The sequence below is a fragment of the Gorilla gorilla genome, chromosome 20, assembly GCF_029281585.2.
Source record: "Gorilla gorilla gorilla isolate KB3781 chromosome 20, NHGRI_mGorGor1-v2.1_pri, whole genome shotgun sequence".
In the NCBI taxonomy this organism is placed as follows: Eukaryota; Metazoa; Chordata; class Mammalia; order Primates; family Hominidae; genus Gorilla; species Gorilla gorilla.
In genome coordinates this window covers 9,409,394-9,430,920 of record NC_073244.2, presented here as the reverse complement: position 1 = coordinate 9,430,920, position 21,527 = coordinate 9,409,394, and the positions used below count along the sequence as shown (strand labels likewise).

Genomic DNA, 21,527 nt, shown 5'->3' with positions numbered 1-21,527 from the left:
GGGGGGGTGCGGGAGCCAAGGCCAGGCACAGCTCCCCCTTAGACCATCCTGGCATTTGTAGGGTCTTCGCTGGCCTGGCGGGGGAGCAGGTGAGCGCACCAGCCTGTGGCGTGAGCAGAGCGTGCAGGGCCCCGGCCCAGCGGGTCTGGGTCCTGGTGGCTTCAGGATGGCTGCTGCACGTGTGGCCTCACTAACCGCACTGGGCAGGGGACGTGTGGGCATGGTGCCGGGTGACAATTAACTCCCCAGTCTGTACCTGAGACCCCGTGGCCCTACCTGGGCATGCAGCGTGCGTGTGTGTGCACATACGTGTGTGTGCGTGTGTCCATGCACACGTGTGTGTAGGGGGGTATGTGCCCGGGCCTCCTAGCTGGGACTCCTCAGCAGTGCCTGGGCCTGGGTTTGAGGCTGGGGGTGATGGAGGGATGTCAGGACAGAGGTTCCTGGGTGCCAGGCCCCACTCTGAGAGCTTGGCCAAGTTGCCACCCACAGGAGCAGACGGACTCCCCAGCCCTGGAGTCCCCAGCCCCGCCTGCCCCGAGTCCCAGCTCTGCGGGATGCTGATGGTACCCTCGGCCTCTCTCCCCAGGATGGGCGGGATCCCCGCTGTGAACGGCCGCGGGGAGCGGCTGCTGCTGCACATTGGCATCATCGACATCCTGCAGTCCTACAGGTGGGTGCCCGGGTCTGCAGTCCTACAGGTGGACGCCCTGGGTCTGCAGTCCCACAGGTGGGCACCCGGGTCTGCAGCCCCACAGGTGGGCGCCCGGGTCTGCAGTCCCACAGGTGGGTGGGCGCCCCCAGGACACCCATGCACAGAGGTGCTTGCCCGTGGAAACAGCCGCACCAGTAGCTCTCGGGGCTTCCTCAACCTGGAAAGCTCTTGCTTGGCTGCCCCTTCTTGAGCCCTAAAGGGAAGGTGTTTGGTCGCCTTGAAAATCTAGAGTGAGTTGGGCGTAGTGGTCCACACCTGTAATCTAGCACTGTGGGAGGCCGAGGCGGGAGGATTGCTTGAGCCCAGGAGTTTGAGACCAGCCTGGGCAACATAGCAAGACCCCATCTCTACAAAATATCAAAAAATTAGCTGAGCGTGGTGGTGCTCCTGCAGTCCCAGCTACTTGGGAGGCCGAGGCAGGAGGATTCCTCAGGCCCAGGAGTTGGGGGCTGCAGCAGTGAGCTATGATGGCCGAACTGCACTCCAGGCTGGGTGACAGAGCAAGACCCTGTCCCAAAAAAAAAAAAAAAAGAAAATCCAAGGGGTGGGTTTGAGGCCTCACTTTGGGGCTCGAATATTTGTTTTTTGGTTTTTCATTTGTTTTAAGACAAAGTCTCACTCTGTCACTCAGGCCAAAGAGCAGTGGTGCGATCTTGGCTCACTGCAACCTCTGCCTTCTGAGTCGACCCTATTCTCCTGCCCCAGCCTCCCCAGTAGCTGGGATTATTGGCACGCGCCACCACGCCTGGCTAATTTTTGTATTTTTAGTAGAGATGGGGTTTCACCATGTTGGCCAGGCTGGTCTTGAACTCCTGATCTCAGATGATCCGCCTGCCTCGGCCTCCCAAAGTGCTGGGATTACAGGTGTGAGCCACCGTGCTCAGCTGGGGCTCTAGAATGTTTAAAAACAGTCACCCCCTCGGTACTATGGACACTGGGACCAGATGGTTCTCTGGGGTGGGGCCGTCCTGGGCCCTGCAGGGTACTGAGCAGAGAACCTCCACCCACTCCCTGCCAGGGGCACCTGCCACCCTGAGTTTTGACAGCCACGACTGCTTGAGGCCATGGCCCAGTGTCCTGGGGGGTGCACAGTGGCCCCTGAGTGAGGCGGCCTGGCATGGGCTTGGCTGATGTCAGCTGCCACTCCGGGTGCTCTCTCCACAGGTTCATCAAGAAACTGGAGCACACCTGGAAGGCCCTCGTCCACGATGGGGTGAGCGCCTGAACCCTCCTCCCATTCCTCCTCCCATCCCTCCTCCTCCTGTGAGCGCCTGCACCCTCTTCCCATCCCTCCTCCCTCTGTGAGCGCCTGCACCCTCCTCCCATCCCTCCTCCCATCCCTCCTCCTCCTGAGTGCCTGCACCCTCCTCCCATCCCTCCTCCGTGAGCGCCTGCACCCTCCTCCCATTCCTCCTCCCTCTGTGAGCGCCTGCACCCTCCTCCCATCCCTCCTCCCTCTGTGAGCGCCTGCACCCTCCTCCCGTCCCTCCTCCCTCTGTGAGCACCTGCACCCTCCTCCCATCCCTCCTCCCTCTGTGAGCGCCTGCACCCTCCTCCCATCCTTCCTCCCTGTGAGCGCCTGCACCCCTCCTCCCATCCCTCCTCCCTCTGTGAGTGCCTGCACCCCTCCTCCCATCCTTCCTCCCTCTGTCCTCCTGTCTGTCGTCCCAGCCTTCCTCCCATCCGTCACTCCACAAACGCAGACTACCGCCTGGGGCCAGGCACTGAGGACTAACGTCTGTGTGACCACAGCCTGTAGAATCCAAGATCCCAACAGGCACCCCCATTTTTCAAAAGAGCGTGTAGAAGGTCCAGGCAGGAGCTTCCAGAATAAGCCTTGAGCGGGTCAGGATGGTGGCTGGCAGAGGCTTCTGGGGATGTCTTAAACCTTGCCAAGGCCCAGAACCTGCTGCCCAGGGCAGATAGGAGCGCTGTCTCGGCTCTGACGAGGCTGGCCAGGGTGTCCTGTGCTGCCGCCCCATGTCCCTGGGGTTGTCCTTGTCCCCTGGCCCAGAGTGGCCGGGCACCACCTCCCACTGCAGCCTGCGGGGGTGGAGTCGTTCACAGTCCTGGTACGTGGCCACTCCTCACCCAAGGAGGCTGGGAAAGGAGGTTGCATTCTGGGAGGCCGAGATCACATCCCAGCAGGGCCCCAGCCAGGCCATCCTGCCTCAACCTCCCCTACAAGTCCACGTGGGCCACTGTGCCTGGCCGGAGTACTTTATTCAGCTGGTTTAAAAAGTCAAAAATGCTAACAGGTCTCTAGTGGAAAAGCCTCCACCCATTCCCTGGCACCCAGTCTCCCTCCCCAGAGGGAGCCACTGTTCCCTGTTCCGTGAGCCCCTCCCAGGAAGCCACGGCGCCATGGACCCATCTCAAGCCTTTTCACACGGAAGGTGCCCCACACACACATACAGCATCTGTCTGGGGCTGTCCCCAACTGTTGGTTGATGCACCCTCTGCCCCCGGGCACCCCCCCAACTCTCTTCCAGGACACGGTGTCCGTCCACCGCCCCAGCTTCTATGCCGAGCGCTTTTTCAAGTTCATGAGCAACACGGTCTTTCGGAAGAACTCCTGTAAGCCACCTGAGCCCCGCAAGGCGGGAGGGACCCCGGGGAAGGCCCAGAGCGCCGCGGGGCAGGAGGGACTCTGCGGGAGGCCGAGAGCCCCCTGGGCAGGGCAGTAAACTCAGAGCCCCTGTGCCCCCCTCAGACCGGGCCTCATCCAGAGGTAGGGTAGTCGGGATATTTGCTCTGCACAGCGGTAGAGCACGGGTCTGGAGCCACCGCCAGAGCCTGAATCCTAGCGTGGCCTCGTCCTGCCCATGTAGCCTTGAGCAGGCACCTGCCTCTGTGCCTTGGTTTCCCCATTGGCACAGCACTGTGAGGGTACAGTGTTTATATATGGGATGGGTGGGCCTGACTCAGCAGGCAGCTCACAGTGTGTGGGGCTGCCCACAGCATCACCATCGCCAAGGAAACACATCCCGGGCAGGGGAACGCAGGAGGCTGGCCCAGCAGGGCATGGTCGGGAAGGTCCCAGGGCAAATAGTGGTGGGGAAGGTGGGGACTCGGGATTCACCCACAGGGTGCCCGGGGGAGGTCCTCATCTCTCAGGGCTCAGCTTCCCCTCATGGGCCACTGTAGCATCTGGACGCAGACTCTGGGTTCCAGGCCCCTGTGCAGACCTCAGCCCGTGGCCCTCCTGCTGCCAGATGGATTCCCCCCTGGGGTCTGTTTCTCAGCCACCCTCCCCACCAGAAGGCTCCCGGGCTCCCCAGCATCCTGCACAGGCCTGGCCCACAGAGATGCTTGGGAAGTGTCTTGGGGGGGGCATGAATGATCTGCGGGTCTGCACCCACGGGGGTTGCAGGGAGGCGGCAGGGACAGGCACGCCAGTGCCCAGCGCTTGCAGGCAGGCTGCTCTTCCCGGCCTGCACACTTGCTCCCGGCCTCGAGGTCAGGGACCCCCTCTCATCAACACCGTGGGAATTGGCAGACACCACGTGTCGGGATCTGTCTCCAGAGAGCCAGCCGTTGAGCCTGTCCCCACACCCCACTCTCTGGGACCGATGCCACAGGATCATTCCCAGTCATCCAGGGCTGTTTGGTGACTGTAGGAAGCTGCACAAGGCAAACTGAGCACCTACTGTTTACCAGGAGCTGTGTGGGTCATTCTGGGGGCAGAGGTCACAAGAGCTTGGTGAGGAGGCAGAGCTCAACACAGCACTGAGGACAGGCCTGGCCCTGTGCGGGACATCACCTGCCCCACCTCACCCCACCGCTAAGGTCGGCCCCCAGGGCCCAGAGAGACCGAGCCGCACAGCCAGCGGGCGAGCCTGGATCTGCGCTCAGGCCCTACGTGCTGAGCCACTGGCTTCTCTAACCACAACACCTGGTGCTCCCCAAGGCTGTCAGTGTCCGTCTGAAAATGGGGGCCCTGCCCGGGCTGGGCCGCACATAGAAGGGGTTGAAGCCTGCAGGCATCCCTGGCCAGCTCATTAGATGGGAGTCACCGGTCTGCAGGATCCCGGGAGGGGCAGGCACTGTGCCAGGTCCCAGTGTGTCTCATAGAGACAGTCGGTGGGCAGGACAGGGAACTCGGGCTCGCAGTCCCAACCCAGGCAGACCCCGGTTTTCCACCAAGAGGTTGTGGTGCTTCCTGGCCTCAGGGACCGGTAGGGGTCTGGTGGGCCACAGGGACGTGGGGTATATGTGGGCGGCGGCCCTGTCTGGGCTTTGCTATGAGCCCCCAGCAACCCCAAGCGCCAACCCCCACCCTTCCCTGCAGCCCTGAAGTCCTCGCCCTCCAAGAAGGGGCGCGGCGGAGCCTTGCTAGCTGTGAAACCGCTGGGGCCCACCGCTGCCTTCTCGGCCAGCCAGATCCCTAGCGAGCGGGAGGAGGCCCAGTACGACCTGCGGGGGGCCCGCAGCTACCCCACGCTGGAGGACGAAGGTGAGGGGCAGAGGGCAGAGTGCGCTTGTGGGCTCTACAGGGGGTGCCAGCAGCAGCCCCGTGGGTGGGGCGCCGCCTCATCCTGAGTGCCCATCGCTCAGCTGCCCCCTCCGGATCTGCAGGGCCGCCTGCCCAGGGAGTGGGGGCTGCTGGGACCGCCCCAGGGAAGAGCCCAGGGGGAGCTGAGTATAGAAGGCTCCACCAGGTGGGGTGGTGACAGCTCCCGCCTTCTCTCACGGCCACTGTCATCTGAGGCGCACCAGGATGCCATCGAAGGCATGCAGCCCCCAGGCTAGGGAATGAAGGAAGGGACATAGCCGTGCAAGGGCCCTGGGGCAGGACCACACCTGCTGGGGGAACAGCAAGGAGCCCGTGTGGCCAAGCAGCGGGGAGGGGAAGGGAGGGAGGAGGGGGGGGTGGGGAGGGGAAGAGAGCAGTGGAGGGGAAGACAGCGCGGAGGGAGGGTGGAGAGGGGACGGGCCAGGCCGCACAGGGCCCTCTGGGCTGTCTGGATTCTATTTTGAGAGCGGTCAGAAGCCTTTGTGTGAGGGGGAACGTCGTCCTTCCCTGCCGTGTGGGGAGGTGGGAGTGTCTGGGAGGCGGGCGGGCACTGGGCTGTGGGTTCCCAGGGTGAGCCAAGCCTCAGGGAGAATGGACTGTGTGTTTGGGGGCCCGGAGGCTCCGCAAGGTGCCCACAGTCCTCTCCCCGCAGGCCGGCCCGACCTCCTGCCCTGCACGCCACCTTCTTTCGAAGAAGCCACTACAGCCTCCATTGCCACGACTCTGTCATCCACATCCCTCTCCATTCCTGAGCGGTCCCCCTCGGAGACGTCGGAGCAGCCGCGGTACAGGTGGGCGGGGCATCCGCTGTGCTTGTGGGCGGGGCATCCGCTGTGCTTGCGGGTGGAGCATCCTATGTACAGAAGGGCGGAGCATCCAATGTGTAGGAGGGAGGAGCATATGTACAGGTGGGCAGGGCCGCCAGGGGGCGGGTAGGCAGGGCAGGTAGACTGAGCAGGCGGGCCATCCTCTTTCTGGGTGTCACCTGTTTGCTGTGTCTCTACAGGCGGCGCACACAGTCCTCCGGACAGGATGGCAGGTGAGACCCAACCCCCTTCCCTCCCTGGGTCTCACCAGCTCCTCCTGCACAGCTCCCAGCTCCCTTTCCCTCCCCCCAGCCCCTCTGCTCTCTGCCCATTCTCTCCTGGGGACAGATTTAAGATTGTAGCACTCGGCCCTAGCACCGCACACAATCTTCCAGCCACTTTGTTTTTCTTACAGCCAGAGCCAGGGCAGCTCTGGTCTGTGGATCCTTCCTTATTTCTTCTTCTATTAAGTTTTTTTTTTTAACTTAAAACAAGATACAAGAGGGAATATCGTGAAATGCGCCCCCTCCTGCCCACGGCCTGTCCCCTCCCCAGGAGCAACCACTGGGACTGTGGGTTTTGTTTCTTGGAAGATACTTTCTGGGAACACAGCAGACGTGCACCAGGCTTGTGGTTCCCTTTTACTTTGACACAAATGGGCACACCCGTGCACGCCGCCCACACCTTGCTGTTGTCACTTGACTGACGGGGATCTCAGGGGTGGGTGCGCGCCATTCCTGTCACGCCTGCGTGTCGTCCTTCCATCCCATGGACTGCACCTGGCTTTAAGTGCCCAGCCCTCGGGGACATTTGCGAGGTTCCCGGGGTCTCACTCTTGTGAACACCGGGGCAGTGGCGAGGTGTTGCTTTTCTTAACCGTGTTTTAATCGCTGCCGCCTGGTGAAAGAAACCCCTTGGTGCCCTGGGTGGGATGTGACCCTCCCCGCAGTCTAGCGTGCCATTTGGAGAGACATGTTACATGGCCAGGCCCGGCGGCTGGGACACTGAGTCACCTGTGTCAGGGCCTCGGCTGCCAGGTGCAGGCACGGCCTGGAGGGTGGGGCAGGGTCTGTGGCACCCAAGCCGGTCGGGCCTGCCATTCGCTCATATGCCCCCAGAGCCCGCTACACCCCAGGCCCTGCTGGCACCACAGTCACCAAGGGACCCAGGTGGACAGTCCCCGGGCTGGGAGTGACAGCCAGAAAGAACAGACCCAATCAGGAGGCTCCCACCTCCCCTCTGGGACTGGCCCTGGAGTTCACTGGGCACTCCTGGGGGTAGGATGGGGGAAGCGAGGAGGGAAACCGAGGCACAACCTCCCATTGCCTGCAGGCCGCAGGAGGAGCCGCCCGCGGAAGAGGATCTGCAGCAGATTACAGTGCAGGTGGAGCCTGCGTGCAGCGTGGAGATCGTGGTCCCCAAAGAGGAGGACGCAGGGTGAGCACGGCCTCGGCGGGAGGTCGGGGCGCCCACCTGCTGCGGGCCCAGAGGAGCCAAGAGCACCCCGAGGTTTCATCATGAAGCAGTTCTTTATTACTAGGTTGTATTCACAGATGGTGGATTTTCCCATAAGTTTATTTTTTGATTGAAGGGAGTGGTTCTCGACTAGCCGGGGTGATCCTAGCCCCCAGGGGACACTGGGCGATGCCTGGGGACATTTGTGACTGTTAGAACTGGGGGATGCTCCTGGCATGGAGTGGGTGGAGGCCAGGGACGCTGCTCAGCATCAGCCTGCAGTGCCCGGGATGGCCCCACCCCAGAGAAGGACCTGGTTCCAGTGTCCACAGGGCCCAGGCAAGAGACCCTGGGCTAAGGGTTGTGTAAGAGCATCTCTGAACTTCCAAGTATTTAACAAATTTTTTTTTTTACCTTTTTAGTATTTATTTATTTTATTTTATTTTATTTTTAATTTTTTAAATTTTTTTTGTGAGACAGGATATTGCTCTCTTGCCCAGGCTGGAGAGCAGTGGCTCAATCTTGGCTCGCTGCAGCCTCTGTCTCCCAGGTTCAAGTGATTCTCCTGCCTCAGCCTCCTGAGTAGCTGGGACTACAGGCACCCACCACCACGCATGGCTAATTTTTGTGTGTGTTTTCAGTAAAGACGGGGTTTCTCCCATCAGCCAGCTGGGCAGGCTTGGTCTCAAACTCCTGACCTTGGCCAGGCACGGTGGCTCATGCCTGTAATCCCAGCACTTTGGGAGGCCGAGGCAGGCGGATCACGAGGTCAGGAGATCGAGACCATCCTGACTAACATGGTGAAACCCCATCTCTACTAAAAAATAGCAAAAATTAGCCGGGCGTGGTGGTGGACGCCTGTCGTCCCAGCTACTTAGGAGGCTGAGGCAGGAGAATGGCGTGAACCCAGGAGGCGGAGTTTGCAGTGAGCTGAGACCGCACCACTGCACTCCATCCTGCGCGACAGAGCAAGACTCCACCTCAAAAAAAAAAAAACTCCTGACCTCAAGTGATCTGCCCACCTTGGCCTCCCAAAGTACTGGGATTAATTTTATTGATTTTTGTATTGAAGAAAAAGGCTTAAAAGAAATATCTGTTTTTTTGAAAAACACAGGACACAATAGTTCTGGCCCTTTTGGGGATATGGTGTCAGCTGCTGTTATTATTATTTTCTTTGAGACAGAATCTCGCTCTGTTGCCCAGGCTGGAGTGCAGTGGCACGATTTCGGCTCACTGCAACCTCCACCTTCTGGGTTCAAGTGATTCTCCTGCCTCAGCCTCCCGAGTAGCTGGGATTACAGGCATGCACCACCACGCCTGGCTAATTTTTTTGTATTTTTAGTAGAGATGGGGTTTCACCATGTTGACCAGGCTGGTCTTGAACTCCTGACCTCAGGTGATCCTCCCGCCTCGGCCTCCCACAGTGCTAGGATGACAGGCGTGAGCCCCGTGGAGGCCCCTGTATGTTTTTACTTTTCTGTTGTCTGTTTGGTGTGTATAATCCCATGCTTGCACTGTTAACCAAATTCTTCTTGCCTTTGTAATGATTTTTGCCCGAGATGCTTTTGTATTTTTGTTCCAAGAGAGCTTTTTTAGCGCTCACAGCAGCGTAGACCCAAAACTAAAGCCCTGGGGGTTTATCTTCCACCCAGTGCTCCTGCCACTGTCGACTCTTTGCCATGGCCAAACCTCGCACCATGAAATTTCAGGTTTTGCTAAAAGGAACTGTACCTCCGACATGGCAGGAGGGCATATTTAGCCTCATTCCTGGGATGAACACGATGCACCGTGTGGCCATAGCCAAGGCCAAGGCCGTTCCTCACCTCCTCTCCGTGCCTCCGTTTCCGCAAATGCAACACAGGGGCAGTAGCCGCACCCTCTCCATCCCCCATGATAGACTCAGTGGGTTAATCACGGGAGCCAGCCCTGGCATGTAGTAAGTGCTCAGTGAAAAGAACAAAGAGGCTGGGCTCGGAGGCTTCCATCTGTGATCCCTCCTAAAGGAGGCTGAAGCAGGAGGATCGCTTGACCCCATGAGTTGGAGACCAGCCTGGGCAACATAGTGAGACCCCATCTCTAAAAAAAAAAAAAATTAGTTGGGTGTAGCAGTGCACACCTATAGTTTCAGCTACTTGGGAGGCCAAGGTTGGAGGATCGCTTGAGCCTGGGCGGTGGAGGCTGTAGTGAGCCGTGATTACAGCACTGCACGCCAGCCTGGCTGATGGAGCCAGGGCCTGTCTGAAAAAACAAATCAATGAAAGAAGGAAGAAGCTCTGATCCCAGCGGCTAGGTGCCATCTCTCCCCACTTGACAGATGAGGAAACAGGCTCAGAGGAGGAACAGGCCCTCCCAGGGTGGCACAGCTGGTGAGGGTGAGGCCAGCACGTGCCCACAGGTGTGTGTGTCTGAGCTGGGAGTGGCAGGGCCGAGCTGTCAGCGGGCTGGCAGGTCACTCCAGGTCACTCCTGGGGCCAGCATGAGGGGCTTCTTGGGGAGGTTTGTTCTGATTTGCGTTAAATGGCAGCGCAGGAGCGCGCGGCCTGTGGTCAGCTGCCTGGGTTTTCATCTCAGTGATGACCATGTGAAGCCCCTGCCTGGGTCCTGAGTGGGGGCGCGGGGAGTCTCCGTGTGGGGCCTGAGGGTCAAGACCCTCTGTCTACTCCTGTCCCCAGGGTGGAGGCTTCCCCGGCCGGTGCCTCTGCTGCTGTTGAAGTAGAAACTGCCAGCCAGGCCTCAGACGAGGAGGGTGCACCTGCCAGCCAGGCCTCGGACGAGGAGGACGCGCCCGCCACCGACATCTACTTTGTAAGTGCCCCGGGCTCCTGCCGCCGGCTCGTCAACCGGACTCTCTCTCACACACGCTCCACCGTGTGCACACCGCGTACACACACCTGCACACAGGCATGTGAGTGTGCCGTCGACCCACCCACATGCTCTCTCACCAGCCAGCACTCTCACGACACGTGCACACGCACCCACCAGCCACGTTCACACCCACCTTCTCTTCCTGGTCTAACCCCACGGGGTGGGAAGCTCCTCCAAACCAGGCCTTTCTGAGGCCGCAGAGCCACCCCTGTCCCCCTCCCCGGCCTCGTGCCCACGGCACCTTCTGTGCCACCCGTCTCCCTGGAAGTCGTCCAGAGTCTTCAGACTCTTGGCCCCTCGGGAGGCCCTGGCACAGGCTGAGGTCCTGTGTCCTTGACAGCCTAGACATCCAGACAGGGCTGTGGCGGCAGGACCTTCTCCCTGTCGCCATGGGCGTGGCCAGGTGGGCTCATCCTTGAGGAGGGCCGGGGGACCGGGCAGTGGCAGGAGGGCTTCACGCTCCCACGCCATGGGCTGGGGACTCGTGGCTGCTACTGGGCAGGGCTGGGTCTGCCCGGCCCTGGGGACCTGGGATCCCTGCTCTCCCTTTCCAGGGTCTGGGTGAGGTGGCTGCCGGGCGGCCAGCGAGGCCTGGGTTGTCCAGGCAGCGTCTCCACTCCCCGGTGGTCCCACTCAGATCAGGCAGCCCCAGGTCACAGGGAGGGCCGGAGGCTGCAGCCCACTTCCCAGATGGTTTGTTCTCACCCTGCACCCCCTGGGAAGGAGGGCTGGGCACGGGCACCAGGCCTTAGGGCCTGTTGTGGGGGCACCTCCTGGCTGCTTCATAACTAACTCCCCTGCTCTGTCTCCAGTGGCGCCTCTGGGGTCCCCATGCACCCACCTGGCCCTGGAGAAGGGAGGGACGGGCCGCGTGCCTGTGCCCCCACCCACCCCACGTCGTCACCCCTTTTCCTGGGACTGGTTTGTGCGCGTCCTGGTCTCCGGATGGTACGGGGGGCCTGGGGGCCATGTCGTGCTGTGTGTCTGTGTCCTGCCAGGTGGGCAGCAGAGAAGGGAGAAGGGTCCTCGGTCCTGCCTCTGCCCTGGCACCCCCCACCTTCTGCTTGGCAGTCAGCTGTCCCCACCCGCTCCCCGCCACTTCCCTCCGCCTCTCCCACCCGACCACGGGGGTGGCCGCCTCATCCGCTGTCCTCTGTTTTCCTTCCTCCTCCGGCCCGCCCGGCCTGCCCCATCCAGTTCACGGATGGGAGGTACTGGATTTACTCTCCCCGCCATCGCCGACTGCGGGCCGTGACGCTGAGCGCCTCGGGGACTGTAAGTGACCGCAGCCGGCCACCCTGGGGAGAAGGGGCGGTGCCCCTCGGGCAGCAGGGAGCCGCAGGTCCCCGGCTGGAAGCTCAGTGTCTGACGTCAGTTGTTTTCCAGAAGGGCTTTGGGGAAATCACGGCTGCGGTTGAGGTCAGCCACGCTGGCCCCGGAGCAGGCGCTGGGCTGCGTGCGTCACTGGGAATGTCATTCGGTCCCACGTCGAACCGGGCGCTCCATAGGGCAGCACCATCACCAGGTGCACAGCTGAGGCCCAGGGTCTGCCTCGGACCCCGGCCAGACCCCAGCCAGCCCCTCTCTGCCCCTGGATCCAGCCCTCTCGTGTCAGGGTGTCTTGGGTGGACGCTTCTCACTCGTGCAGACCTGGCTGCCCCTGGCCCCCCTGGCTGCACAGGGGAGGTTGCACAGGTCAGCAGAGTGGCTGCAGGGCCGGGCTCTGAACCGCAGGGCCGTGGAGACGGGGAGGAGATGGTCTCTCCACACCCACCTCACAGATGGAGGCGCTGAGGCCTCGGCTCCCGTGGGAGCCTGGGAGACCACACGGTTTAGTCAAAATCCAGATCCCCAAGCTCTCAAGGAGGTCCCCCTGGGACGCCACATGGGCCCCACGTAGCCGTGAGATCCTCAGGGCCTGCTGTTGTCATTATGACCAATAAGCAAGGGGCCCAGAGAGGCTAAGAGACCTGCCCAGCACCGCACAGCCAGAATGGGGCACAGACCCAAAGCAGGAGTGTCCCCTCGAGACAAAGCCCCCGCCGAGGCCGCCGTAACTCCCCGCCCATCAGCAAGCCTTTCCGAGCACCGCTGTGTGCCAGGCACTGTGGAGTGACCCCAAGAGGTGGAGACCACTTCCCTGGCTGCTCTAGGCAGCTCTGTCCCACGGAGCCAGCGGGAAGCCAGCCACCGCGAAGCCGTGCCCCGGAGATCGTCCGGGAGCTGCCCAGAGGGGCCTGCTGGAAGGGGGAGCTGGAAGGGAGACCGCTGGGAGAGACCCAGCGGCCCTGCCGGCCACCCCACCATAGGCAGGGAGCAGTTCGCAGAGGCCGCCTACGGAGAGGGGGGTGCTTGGACTTTGAAAAACACCTGACTTGAAGGGGCAGACGTGGGGAGGGTGGTCTCGGCAGCAGGCACAGCAGAAGCGGAAGTGTGGGGGCCGGAGGGGAGGCAGGGCAGCCATTGAAAGCACCCCAAGGCCTGAGTGCTGAAGAGGCTGTGCCCTTGGTTCTGGTCTTCCTGGGGTCACCCGGTTCTGGGTCCCAGCTGCCACTGCCCCCCACTTCCCCTGTCTGCCCAGCTGGTGGCTGAGGGTGTCCCTCTCTGTCCCCCCAACTCCTGCAGGACAAGGAAGCCAGCTGTCCTGCCCTTTCTTTTTTTTCATTTTTTGAGACGGAGTCTTGCTCTGTCGCCCAGGCTGGAGTGCAATGGCATGATCTCAGCTCACTGCAACCTCCACCTCCCAGGTACAAGCAATTATCCTGCCTCAGCCTCCTGAGTAGCTGAGATTACAGGCGCCTGCCACCATGCCTGGCTAATTTTGAGGGTTTTTTTTGTTTGTTTTTTGAGACAGAGTCTCGCTCAGTCGCCCAGGCTGGAGTGCAGTGGCACAATCTCGGCTCGCTGCAAGTTCCGCCTCCCGGGTTCACGCCATTCTCCTGCCTTAGCCTCCTGAGTAGCTGGGAGTATAAGCGCCCGCCATCATGCCTGGCTAATTTTTTGTATTTTTAGTAGAGACAAGGTTTCACCGTGTTCACCAGGATGGTCTCGATCTCCTGACCTCGTGATCTGCCCGCCTCAGCCTCCCAAAGTGCTGGGATTACAGGCGTAAGCCACCGCGCCCAGCCTTGTTTGTTTTTTTCGAGATGGAGTCTCACTCTGTCACCCAGGCTGGAATGCAGTGGCTCAATTTCAGCTCACTGCGACCTCTGGCCTGGGTTCAAGCGATTCTTCTGCCTCAGCCTCCCGAGTTGCTGGGATTACAGGCTTCTGCCACCATGCCCCAATAATTTTTTGTATTTTTAGTAGAGATGGGGTTTTACCATGTTGGCCAGGCTGGTCTCGAACTCCTGACCTCAGGTATCTGCCCACCTCAGCCTCCCAAAGTTCTGGGATTACAGGCGTGAGCCACCACGCCCGGCCTTAATCTTTGTATTTTTAGTAGAGATAGGGTTTCGCCATGTTGGCCAGGCTGGTCTTGAACTCCTGACTTCAAGTGATCCACCTGCCTTGGCCTCCCAAAGTGCTGGGATGACAGGCGTGAGCTCCTGCACCTGGCCTGTATCCCCGTTTCTAATGCTGTAGCAGAAGGATACTGTCATCCCTGCCCACGTGCTGTGCGTGCCCGGGACGCCTGGGATGCCCCTCCCAGAGAGCGGCTCTGAGGTGGCTGCTGCCACCCTCCTCCCTGCCGGCCAGCTCTTTCAGGGCTCAGGTGGGGACCCTGTTGTGGCCCCACATTTTCAAGTCCCCATGGGAGCCATCAGTGCAGCCACCAAATCAGTACTGAGCACCCACGTAGGCTCCCCATGCCGGGCTCTCAAGGGACATTGGGTGGACCTGACCTGCCGTTCCCACGTCAGGGATTCCAGGCTGCATTTGCTACCCTGGAGGAACAGGCAAGGCCTGCGCTGGGGTCCTGGCCCCTCAGTGCGGGAGTCAGTCCTCCGCGATGCGGCCTCGCAGGGCAGGAGTGCGCTGCCCTCGGTGCCCAGGGCCCGGGAACAGGGGTCTGGTGGGAGCTGTAGGATCGGGCAGGGTGGAGTGAGCACAGAGGTGGGCCCTTTAGAGAGAGCATGGAGGCAGGGCCCGAGGCAGGGAGAGGCAGTGCTCCTGCAGGTGAGGTCTGGGCTCCCTGGAGCACAAGGGAGGCCCCTGCTGGCCCAGGCTGGGCAGCTGGGAGCTGGCAGAGGCATGGGTTGGCCTGGGCAGCGGGTGGGCAGCGTCGTCCTGACTGGAAGGACGAGCAGTGGGTCTTGGGGTGATGGACTGGGTTGTGGCTGTGGCGAGTTTAGGGGCCGAGGGCCACCAGGTGGACGTGGCCGGGCAGGTGTGTATTCAGGCCTGGCACTTCAGGCCGAGGCTGGGCCTGGTGGAAATTCGCAGGTCATCTGTGCCGGGAGGGGCGTTGAAGGATGGGGTGGTGATGGAGGCCCGAGAGAGAGGAGGACACAACAAGGAGGACAGGGCGGCCAGGCTGGAGCCCTGAGGAAGCAGAGCAGCCTAGGGGCAGGAGAAGCAGGGGGAGCTTGAGGGGGCGGGGGCTCCTCAGGAGGCGGGACGGAGGTGTTGGAGGAACGCACCCTCCCTCCCTCCCCAGATCCCACCCAGACCTGGGACCCCTCACGCAGGCACAGCTGGGAAGAGCTGTCCGTGTCCCTGCACACGGCCCTGCCTGTGCCTAGCCCTGAACTTGGCCCTCACTCTGCCCCGCTGCTCAGGAAGGCGTCTCCTGGCTCTTGCAGGGTGGGTGGTCCGAGCCTCAGTCTCTCCTAGCACGTCTGTGCTGGCAGAGGGGACTGGCCCTGCCCACGGGCAGCCATATATTCAGGTCCCAAAAGGCTTCTGGGTTGGGAAGTAGGTCCGGCACCCCGACCTCCCAGGACCCCCATGGAGAGCTTCCAGGAGCCTGTGCGCTGGTGCCCGTGGCACAGGCAGGATTGGGGGCTGTGGTGGGGCCGGGCTGTGGAGGAGGAGGAGGAACACTCGGAGCTCCAGGTCGCGACCCCCACCCGCTTCCGCCGGCTCTGTCACCTGCTATCTCAGGCCCTGCCTTGACTGAACTAACTGCTTTCTGCCGCCCGCCGCGCCCCGCCCCGCCAAGCTGAGCTGAGGCCCCAGGCCCGTCCAGGTTGGGAGCAAGTCCACCGGGTCAGAGAGGGCAGCTGGGCTGAGCCACCCCTCGTCTTCCATGGGGGATTCGCCTCTTTTATGTTCTCCTGTCTCTTCCTTCCTCCCTCTGCCTCTCTTGCGCCTCCTCGCACCCTGCTCTTCCGCGCCCTCCTGCACGCGCGCCCACCTGCCAGCCCACCGATGAGAGGAGCTGGGTGTACTCCCCGCTCCACTATAGCGCCCAGGCCCCCCCGGCCTCCGACGGCGAGAGCGACACAGTAAGTGCAGCCCAGGTGCGCCCACCGGTCCCGTGGGCTCCAAAGTTCTACTGAGTGTGGTCCCAGCTACTGGGATAGGCAGGGACTGAGGCCCGGGGCGGGAGGGCACAGGTGGCCCAGAGCTCCACCCTGGGCTCTCTGGCTCTGAGGTGGCCGTGGGGTAAGTGTCTCAGGGCCTGTGTTGGCCCAAGGAAGCCAGTCCCTGGCAGGGGGCCTGGGGTGGGCCCTCACCCCGCCCACCTTCACCTGTCCTCTTGCTCTTGCAGTAATTTCTATGCAGCCCCCGACCCAGAGCCGAGCTCCACTTCTGCTCCGGCTGCCCCCGAAGGCGCTGCCCACCCCGCTGAGGCCCAGAGCTCGGGAGATGCCCGCCTCGCCGCCCCACCGGACCTGGTCCTCCCCCTGCACGGATGCCGACGGCCGGGCCCCTCCCCGACAAGCCTCCCAGGGCCCCGGCACCCCCGTCGGCAGCCTGTCCCTGTGAGACCCACCCTCCCGAGCGGCAAATCGCATTTGAGTCCTTACTCGGCACAGAGACGGAAGCACATGTGTGCTGTTTTAGGAAAAGAACAAAAAAGACACAAACAAACCAACCAGAGGGAGAAGAGCCCCTGCCCACTGCACTCTTTGGTTCTCTGCTGTGCCTGCCTGTGTCCTGAGGAGGAAGCCAGGCTGTTCCCAGTGGCCTCTGGGGACCTGAGCCCCGGGGGCCCCATCGGCCTGCAGAGGGGACGGCTGGGGTCCCGAGCCACTCTGCCTCCATCCATGTGGGAAGCGAACCCTCCCGCCCTCAGCTTGGGTTTGGGGGCCTCAGTGCAGGACATCTGGCCTGAACATCGACTGTGGGGACAGCCCTCGCCCTGCCAAGCACTGCGGCCACTCAGCAGCTATGTTCCCTCCGCGGTGGGGCCCTGACGCCCACCTCCCCGGTGCCCCTCGAGCAAAAACCTCCGGCGCCTCCAATCCAGACCCACCACAGCTGGAGGGCCAGGCCTCCTCTCCCCTAGGCCGCCACCCACGCTGGCGGAGCTCAGGGCTGGGGACTTGTCCTTCTCTTCTGACGTAGGCCACTCAGCAACTGGCATGGAGGGCCCAGGCAACGGAGACGTTTTCTCCCTGGCAGGACAGAGCGGGAGGCCGGGCCTTGGGCCACAGGAGACCAGCTCAGGGCGGAAGGTCAGGCTCCCCGCCCCCTCCACCTGGAGACACGGCCTAGGGGGCCAGGCCCGGCTCCACAGGAGTCTCCTTCAGGACTGGTGTGGATGTCCGCCGCCTCTTTCTTCTTTAAGTGATGTGATGTTTCCGAGGAGGGGAGAGAAGACTTTGTTTCCGACTCATCACCCTCCAAGAGGGCAGCGCTCCCAGTGGCGGGACTCAGCCCAGACTGCCCTGGGGCAGCTTCCTGGGCCCGCTGCGCTCAGAGGGTGCTGGTTGGAGGCCAGAGCTCGGCAGAGTCACCCACCCTGCCCTTCCCCAGGACCCCTGAGAGGGGCTTATTGGTGATGGCTGTGGGGATCCCCCACTCCCAAGATGTGCCCAGGATGGGAGGAGCTGGAGTGGAAGCTGCACCTTTGGGAAGAATTCCTCTCCAGCCCTGGCAGAGCCTGGTGTGGGGTCTGAGACGGCCGGAGAACCTCCCAGGCAGGGCTCTGTGTTTTGTCTGTTACAACCTCCGTACGACGCCATGCCACCCGCTGTTCACGTCCCGTCGGCCTCCTGCACAGCCCACACGCTGCGCCTGGAAGGCCTCTGCTGTGGAGAAGCCGGACCCATCCCTGAGGTCCCCAGCGAGGACACACACTCCACGAGAGCAGCCCCTCCACTCTGCCCAGGAGAGGGGCCGACCCTCCTCGGGAACCGGCCACCCACGTGGCTCCCAGCATCCATCAGGACAAGCCCACGTGGGGTCCTCCCTGCGTGCTCAGAGGGTCTGTCCAGCCCCGGGAAGCGACCTTGGCCTCAGTTCACAGCCTGGTGCTCATCTGCTGGCACCGGGCATCCACCCATCAGCCCCCGTCCTGTCCCTCTGAAGGACACCCAGCAGGCACCCCCCGGGGAGGCAGGGGCAGAGGTCAGAAGGGGTGTCTGGGACCTGGATGGCCAGCAGGGACAGGGGCATTGTCGTCATCTCAAAGGCCCAACCCCCAGAGGCCACACCAATCCTCCCAGGGAGTCCTCGAGTCGCCCTGCCCAGAGTCCTGGCACCAGGGACGCCAAGAGCCTGTGGGGTGACTCGGAGCAGCAGGTGTGGCCCCAGGCAGGCGGCACCGCGTCCAGGGCAGCCTCCCTCCGCTGAGTGACACGGGACACCAGTGCCCGGCCGACGCTCCCTTGCAGGAGAAATGTGCAAACCTCTGTGGATACCATTTCATTTCCATTCTTGTCTCCAAGGCCCCTTTGGAGATATACTTGGTGTTGGTTGTGTTTTTTGGTTCCTTTTCAGAGAACTGTAAACCGAGGCTGACGTGCTCCACTGACTGTGCCGAGGGGCGGGGGCAGGAGGATGGCAAGACCTATTTATAATATTTAGCGAACTCGGTCTCCCTCAGATCCCCCGCGAGGGAGGCCGCTGGACCCACCCCGCTGTCCCCCACGATAGAAGTCTGTAAATACCTTGGTGACCAATGCCCACTTCCCCTCCTGGGTCACCTCTGATGGCTGCTGTCCACTGAGAACGTGGGCAGTGTCCAAATTCCTGTACTGTAAAGACTAAAAGGCGTTTGCTCTGAGACTGACAAGGCGGAAACTTCCATGTGTCTCCTGCCAGGCTCTGTCCCCCTACGCCATCCCGACACGTCCCCGTTCCCCCGAAACCTGGCTCAGTGCAATACTCCCATTGCCATGGGGTCCTTCACCATGGTACTGTCTCCACAGCCCTCAGTCCCCACCCCAGGAGAGGCGCCTGCCACCTCCTCCTCGTCTCTGGTGGTTCAATCACTCCGCCTGTCCCCAACCCAGTCCCATTTTTATGGCCGAACTGATTCTGAAACAAAATGAAACTGCAAACCTCGTGTGTCTTAACTCCCCCCAGGGATGCCACTCCATTCCTCCGCCCCGTGGTCTGGTGCGTGACAATCCAAAGCGCTGAGCCTCGTGGCCGAGACGAGGGTGCTGTGTCCCTCAAACCCAGAGTGGTGGGCGCCTCTGAAACCATACAGCCACTCCTGGCCCCAAACACTGGTTTGCATCCCAGGCTCCTCGCCCACCTACCCCCGCCACACCCCGTCTTTTTAGAGATCTCTCTAATAAATCGGGTAATAAGCATCCGCCTGTTTGCCTTTCTGTGGGTTCCGGAGGTCTGGTTGGGAGTCTGAGGAGTGACTTCGTTCTGTGTTTTTTGTTTTCTGTTTTTGTTTGTTTGTTTGTTTTCTTTTTAAGAGATGGAGTCTCGCTCTCCACCCAGGCTGGAGTGCAGTGGCGCAATCTCAGCTCACTGCAAGCTCCGTCTCCTGGGTTCACACCATTCTCCTGCCTCAGCCTCCTGAGTAGCTGGGACTACAGGCGCCCGCCACCACGCCCAGCTAATTTTTTGTTTTTAGTAGAGACGGGGTTTCACCATGTTAGCCAGGATGGTCTCGATCTCCTGACCTCGTGATCCGCCCACCTCGGCCTCCCAAAGTGCTGGGATTACAGGCGTGAGCCACCGCACCCAGCCTATTTTTTTTTTTTTTGAGATGGAGTCTCGTTCTGTCACCCAGGCTGGAGTGCAGTGGAGCGATCTCAGCTCACTGCAACCTCTGCCTCCCGGGTTCAAGCCATTCTCCTGCCTCAGCCTCCCGAGTAGCTGGGACCACAGGCGCCCGCCACTACACCTGGCTAATTTTTTTGTATTTTTAGTAGAGACAGGGTTTCACCACATTGGCCAGGCTGGTCTCAAACTCCTGACCTCGAAGGACCCGCCCGCCTCATCCCAAAGTGCTGAGATACAGGCGTAAGCTACCGTGCCTGGCCTGAGGACTGACTTTGAATCTTAGAGAGAAACCTTTGTGAGATTGATGCTGATACCAGCAATAGGACTGAAACACCTTACCAGCTGTGAACCTCCTTCAGGTCCCAGTTCAGCTCAGAAAACATTTTATTGCTTCCAACATCTGTGCAGCCCCCCAAAGTTTGTATTTGTTCTGCTAGAGCGGTTCCAATTCAGTCACATTTGGACCCCTTGAAGGGAACACATTTCTCTTGGACTCCCAGGTTGAGAAACTACATTGAAAACAAGATCCTGGCCAGGCGTGATGGCTCACACCTGTAATCCCAGCTACTAGGGAGGCTGAGGCCAGAGAATTGCTCGAACCTGGGAGGCAGAGTTTGCAGTGAGCTGAGATCACGCCCCTGCACTCCAGCCTGGGCAACAGAGCAAGACAATGTCTCAAAAAAAAAAAGTAAGATCCTGTCTGTAAGGGAGCCGTTGGAATGCCGTTTTCAGCACAGCTGTTTTATAAACTGAACATGGAGGTGATCTCGTTTTAAGTTTGTTTTTGTTTTGTATTTTTTTTTTTTTTTTTTTTTTTGAGATGGAGTCTCGCTCTGTCACCCAGGCTGGAATGCAATGGTACGATCTCAGCTCACTGCAACCTCCGCCTCCCAGGTTCAAGCAATTCTGCCTCGGCCTCCTGAGTAGCTGGGACTACAGGTGCCTGGCACTACACCTGGCTAAATTTTGTATTTTAAGTAGAGGTGGGGTTTCACCATGTTGACAAGGCTGGTCTCAAACTCCTGAACTCAGGTGATCCACCCACCTTGGCCTCTCAAAGTGCTGGGATTACAGGACTGAGCCACCGCGCCCGGCCCATGCAAGTGATCTCTTAATGTGCTGCAAGGATGCATCTGAATTTTGGGAAGCACGGGGTCAGGCCTTCGCTTTGTTTTGGGCCATCCCATCACCATGACAACCCACATCTCAGGACCGGCAAGGTCATCATCTAGAGCGGCAGGAGATGGTCTCTTCTTCCTCTGTAAGGTTCCATCCTTGCCTTAACACCAAGCAAAGCATACAAAGGCAGCGTTTACGGGGATGTTATGAAGTTGTATTCCAAGATAAATATTTTATTTATTTATTTATTTATTTATTTATTTATTTGAGACGGAGACTTGCTCTGTCGCCCAGGTTGGAGTGCAATGGTGCGATCTCAACTCACAGGAACCTCTGCCTCCTGGGTTCAAGCGATTCTTCTGCCTCAGCCTCCCGAGTAGCTGGAATTACAAGCATGCCACCATGCCCAGCTAATTTTTGTATTTTTAGTAGAGACGGGGTTTCACCATGTTGGACAGGCTGGTCTCGAACTCCTGACCTCAAGATCCACCTGCCATGGCCTCCCAAAGTGTTGGGATTACAGGCATGAGCCACTGCGCCCCACTCAAGATAAACATTTTAATTTTAATTTTTTTTTTTGAGACGGAGTCTTGCTCTATCGCCGAGGCCATAGTGCAGTGGCACGATCTCGGCTCACTGCGACCTCCGCCTCCCAGGTTCAAGCAATTCTCCCTGCCTCAACCTCCCAAGTAGCTGGGATCACAGGTGCATGCCACCACGCCCGGCTAATTTTTGTATTATTTAGTAGAGATAGGGTTTCACCATATTGGCCAGGCTGGTCTTGAACTCCCGACCTCAGGTGATCCGCCCGCCTCGGCCTCTCAAAGTGCTGGGATTACAGGCGTGAACCACCGTGCCCGGCCAAGATAAACATTTTAAAAGTTAGCTTAAATTACTATCATCCTCCATAAACAGGCTTTCCCAGCCCCGAGTGGTTAGAACTGCACGGGGTGGTAGTAGCAGCCACCAT

The 21,527-nt window shown here is 60.5% G+C and overlaps 1 protein-coding gene across 8 annotated transcripts in view; it reads left to right on the top strand.

Moving 5' to 3' along the window:
- The window catches only part of PIP5K1C (phosphatidylinositol-4-phosphate 5-kinase type 1 gamma), a 70,157-nt gene extending 51,146 nt beyond the window's left edge, over positions 1-19,011 (top strand). For 2 of the 8 annotated variants that reach the window (XM_063701966.1, XM_019016277.3), the window contains exons 9-18: positions 590-673; positions 1,880-1,928; positions 3,208-3,292; positions 5,007-5,171; positions 5,884-6,022; positions 6,238-6,270; positions 7,370-7,474; positions 10,165-10,297; positions 15,664-15,747; positions 16,014-19,011. In XM_063701966.1, the coding sequence (XP_063558036.1) occupies positions 590-673; positions 1,880-1,928; positions 3,208-3,292; positions 5,007-5,171; positions 5,884-6,022; positions 6,238-6,270; positions 7,370-7,474; positions 10,165-10,297; positions 15,664-15,747; positions 16,014-16,016 (880 nt within the window). In that variant the 3' untranslated portion in view covers positions 16,017-19,011. Of the gene's footprint in view, positions 1-589; positions 674-1,879; positions 1,929-3,207; positions 3,293-5,006; positions 5,172-5,883; positions 6,023-6,237; positions 6,271-7,369; positions 7,475-10,164; positions 10,298-11,554; positions 11,633-15,403; positions 15,489-15,663; positions 15,748-16,013 lie in introns of all 8 variants that reach the window. The other 6 variants (XM_019016278.4, XM_063701967.1, XR_008674109.2 and 3 more) reach the window with 5 other exon arrangements.
- Positions 19,012-21,527: the final 2,516 nt, after the last annotated feature.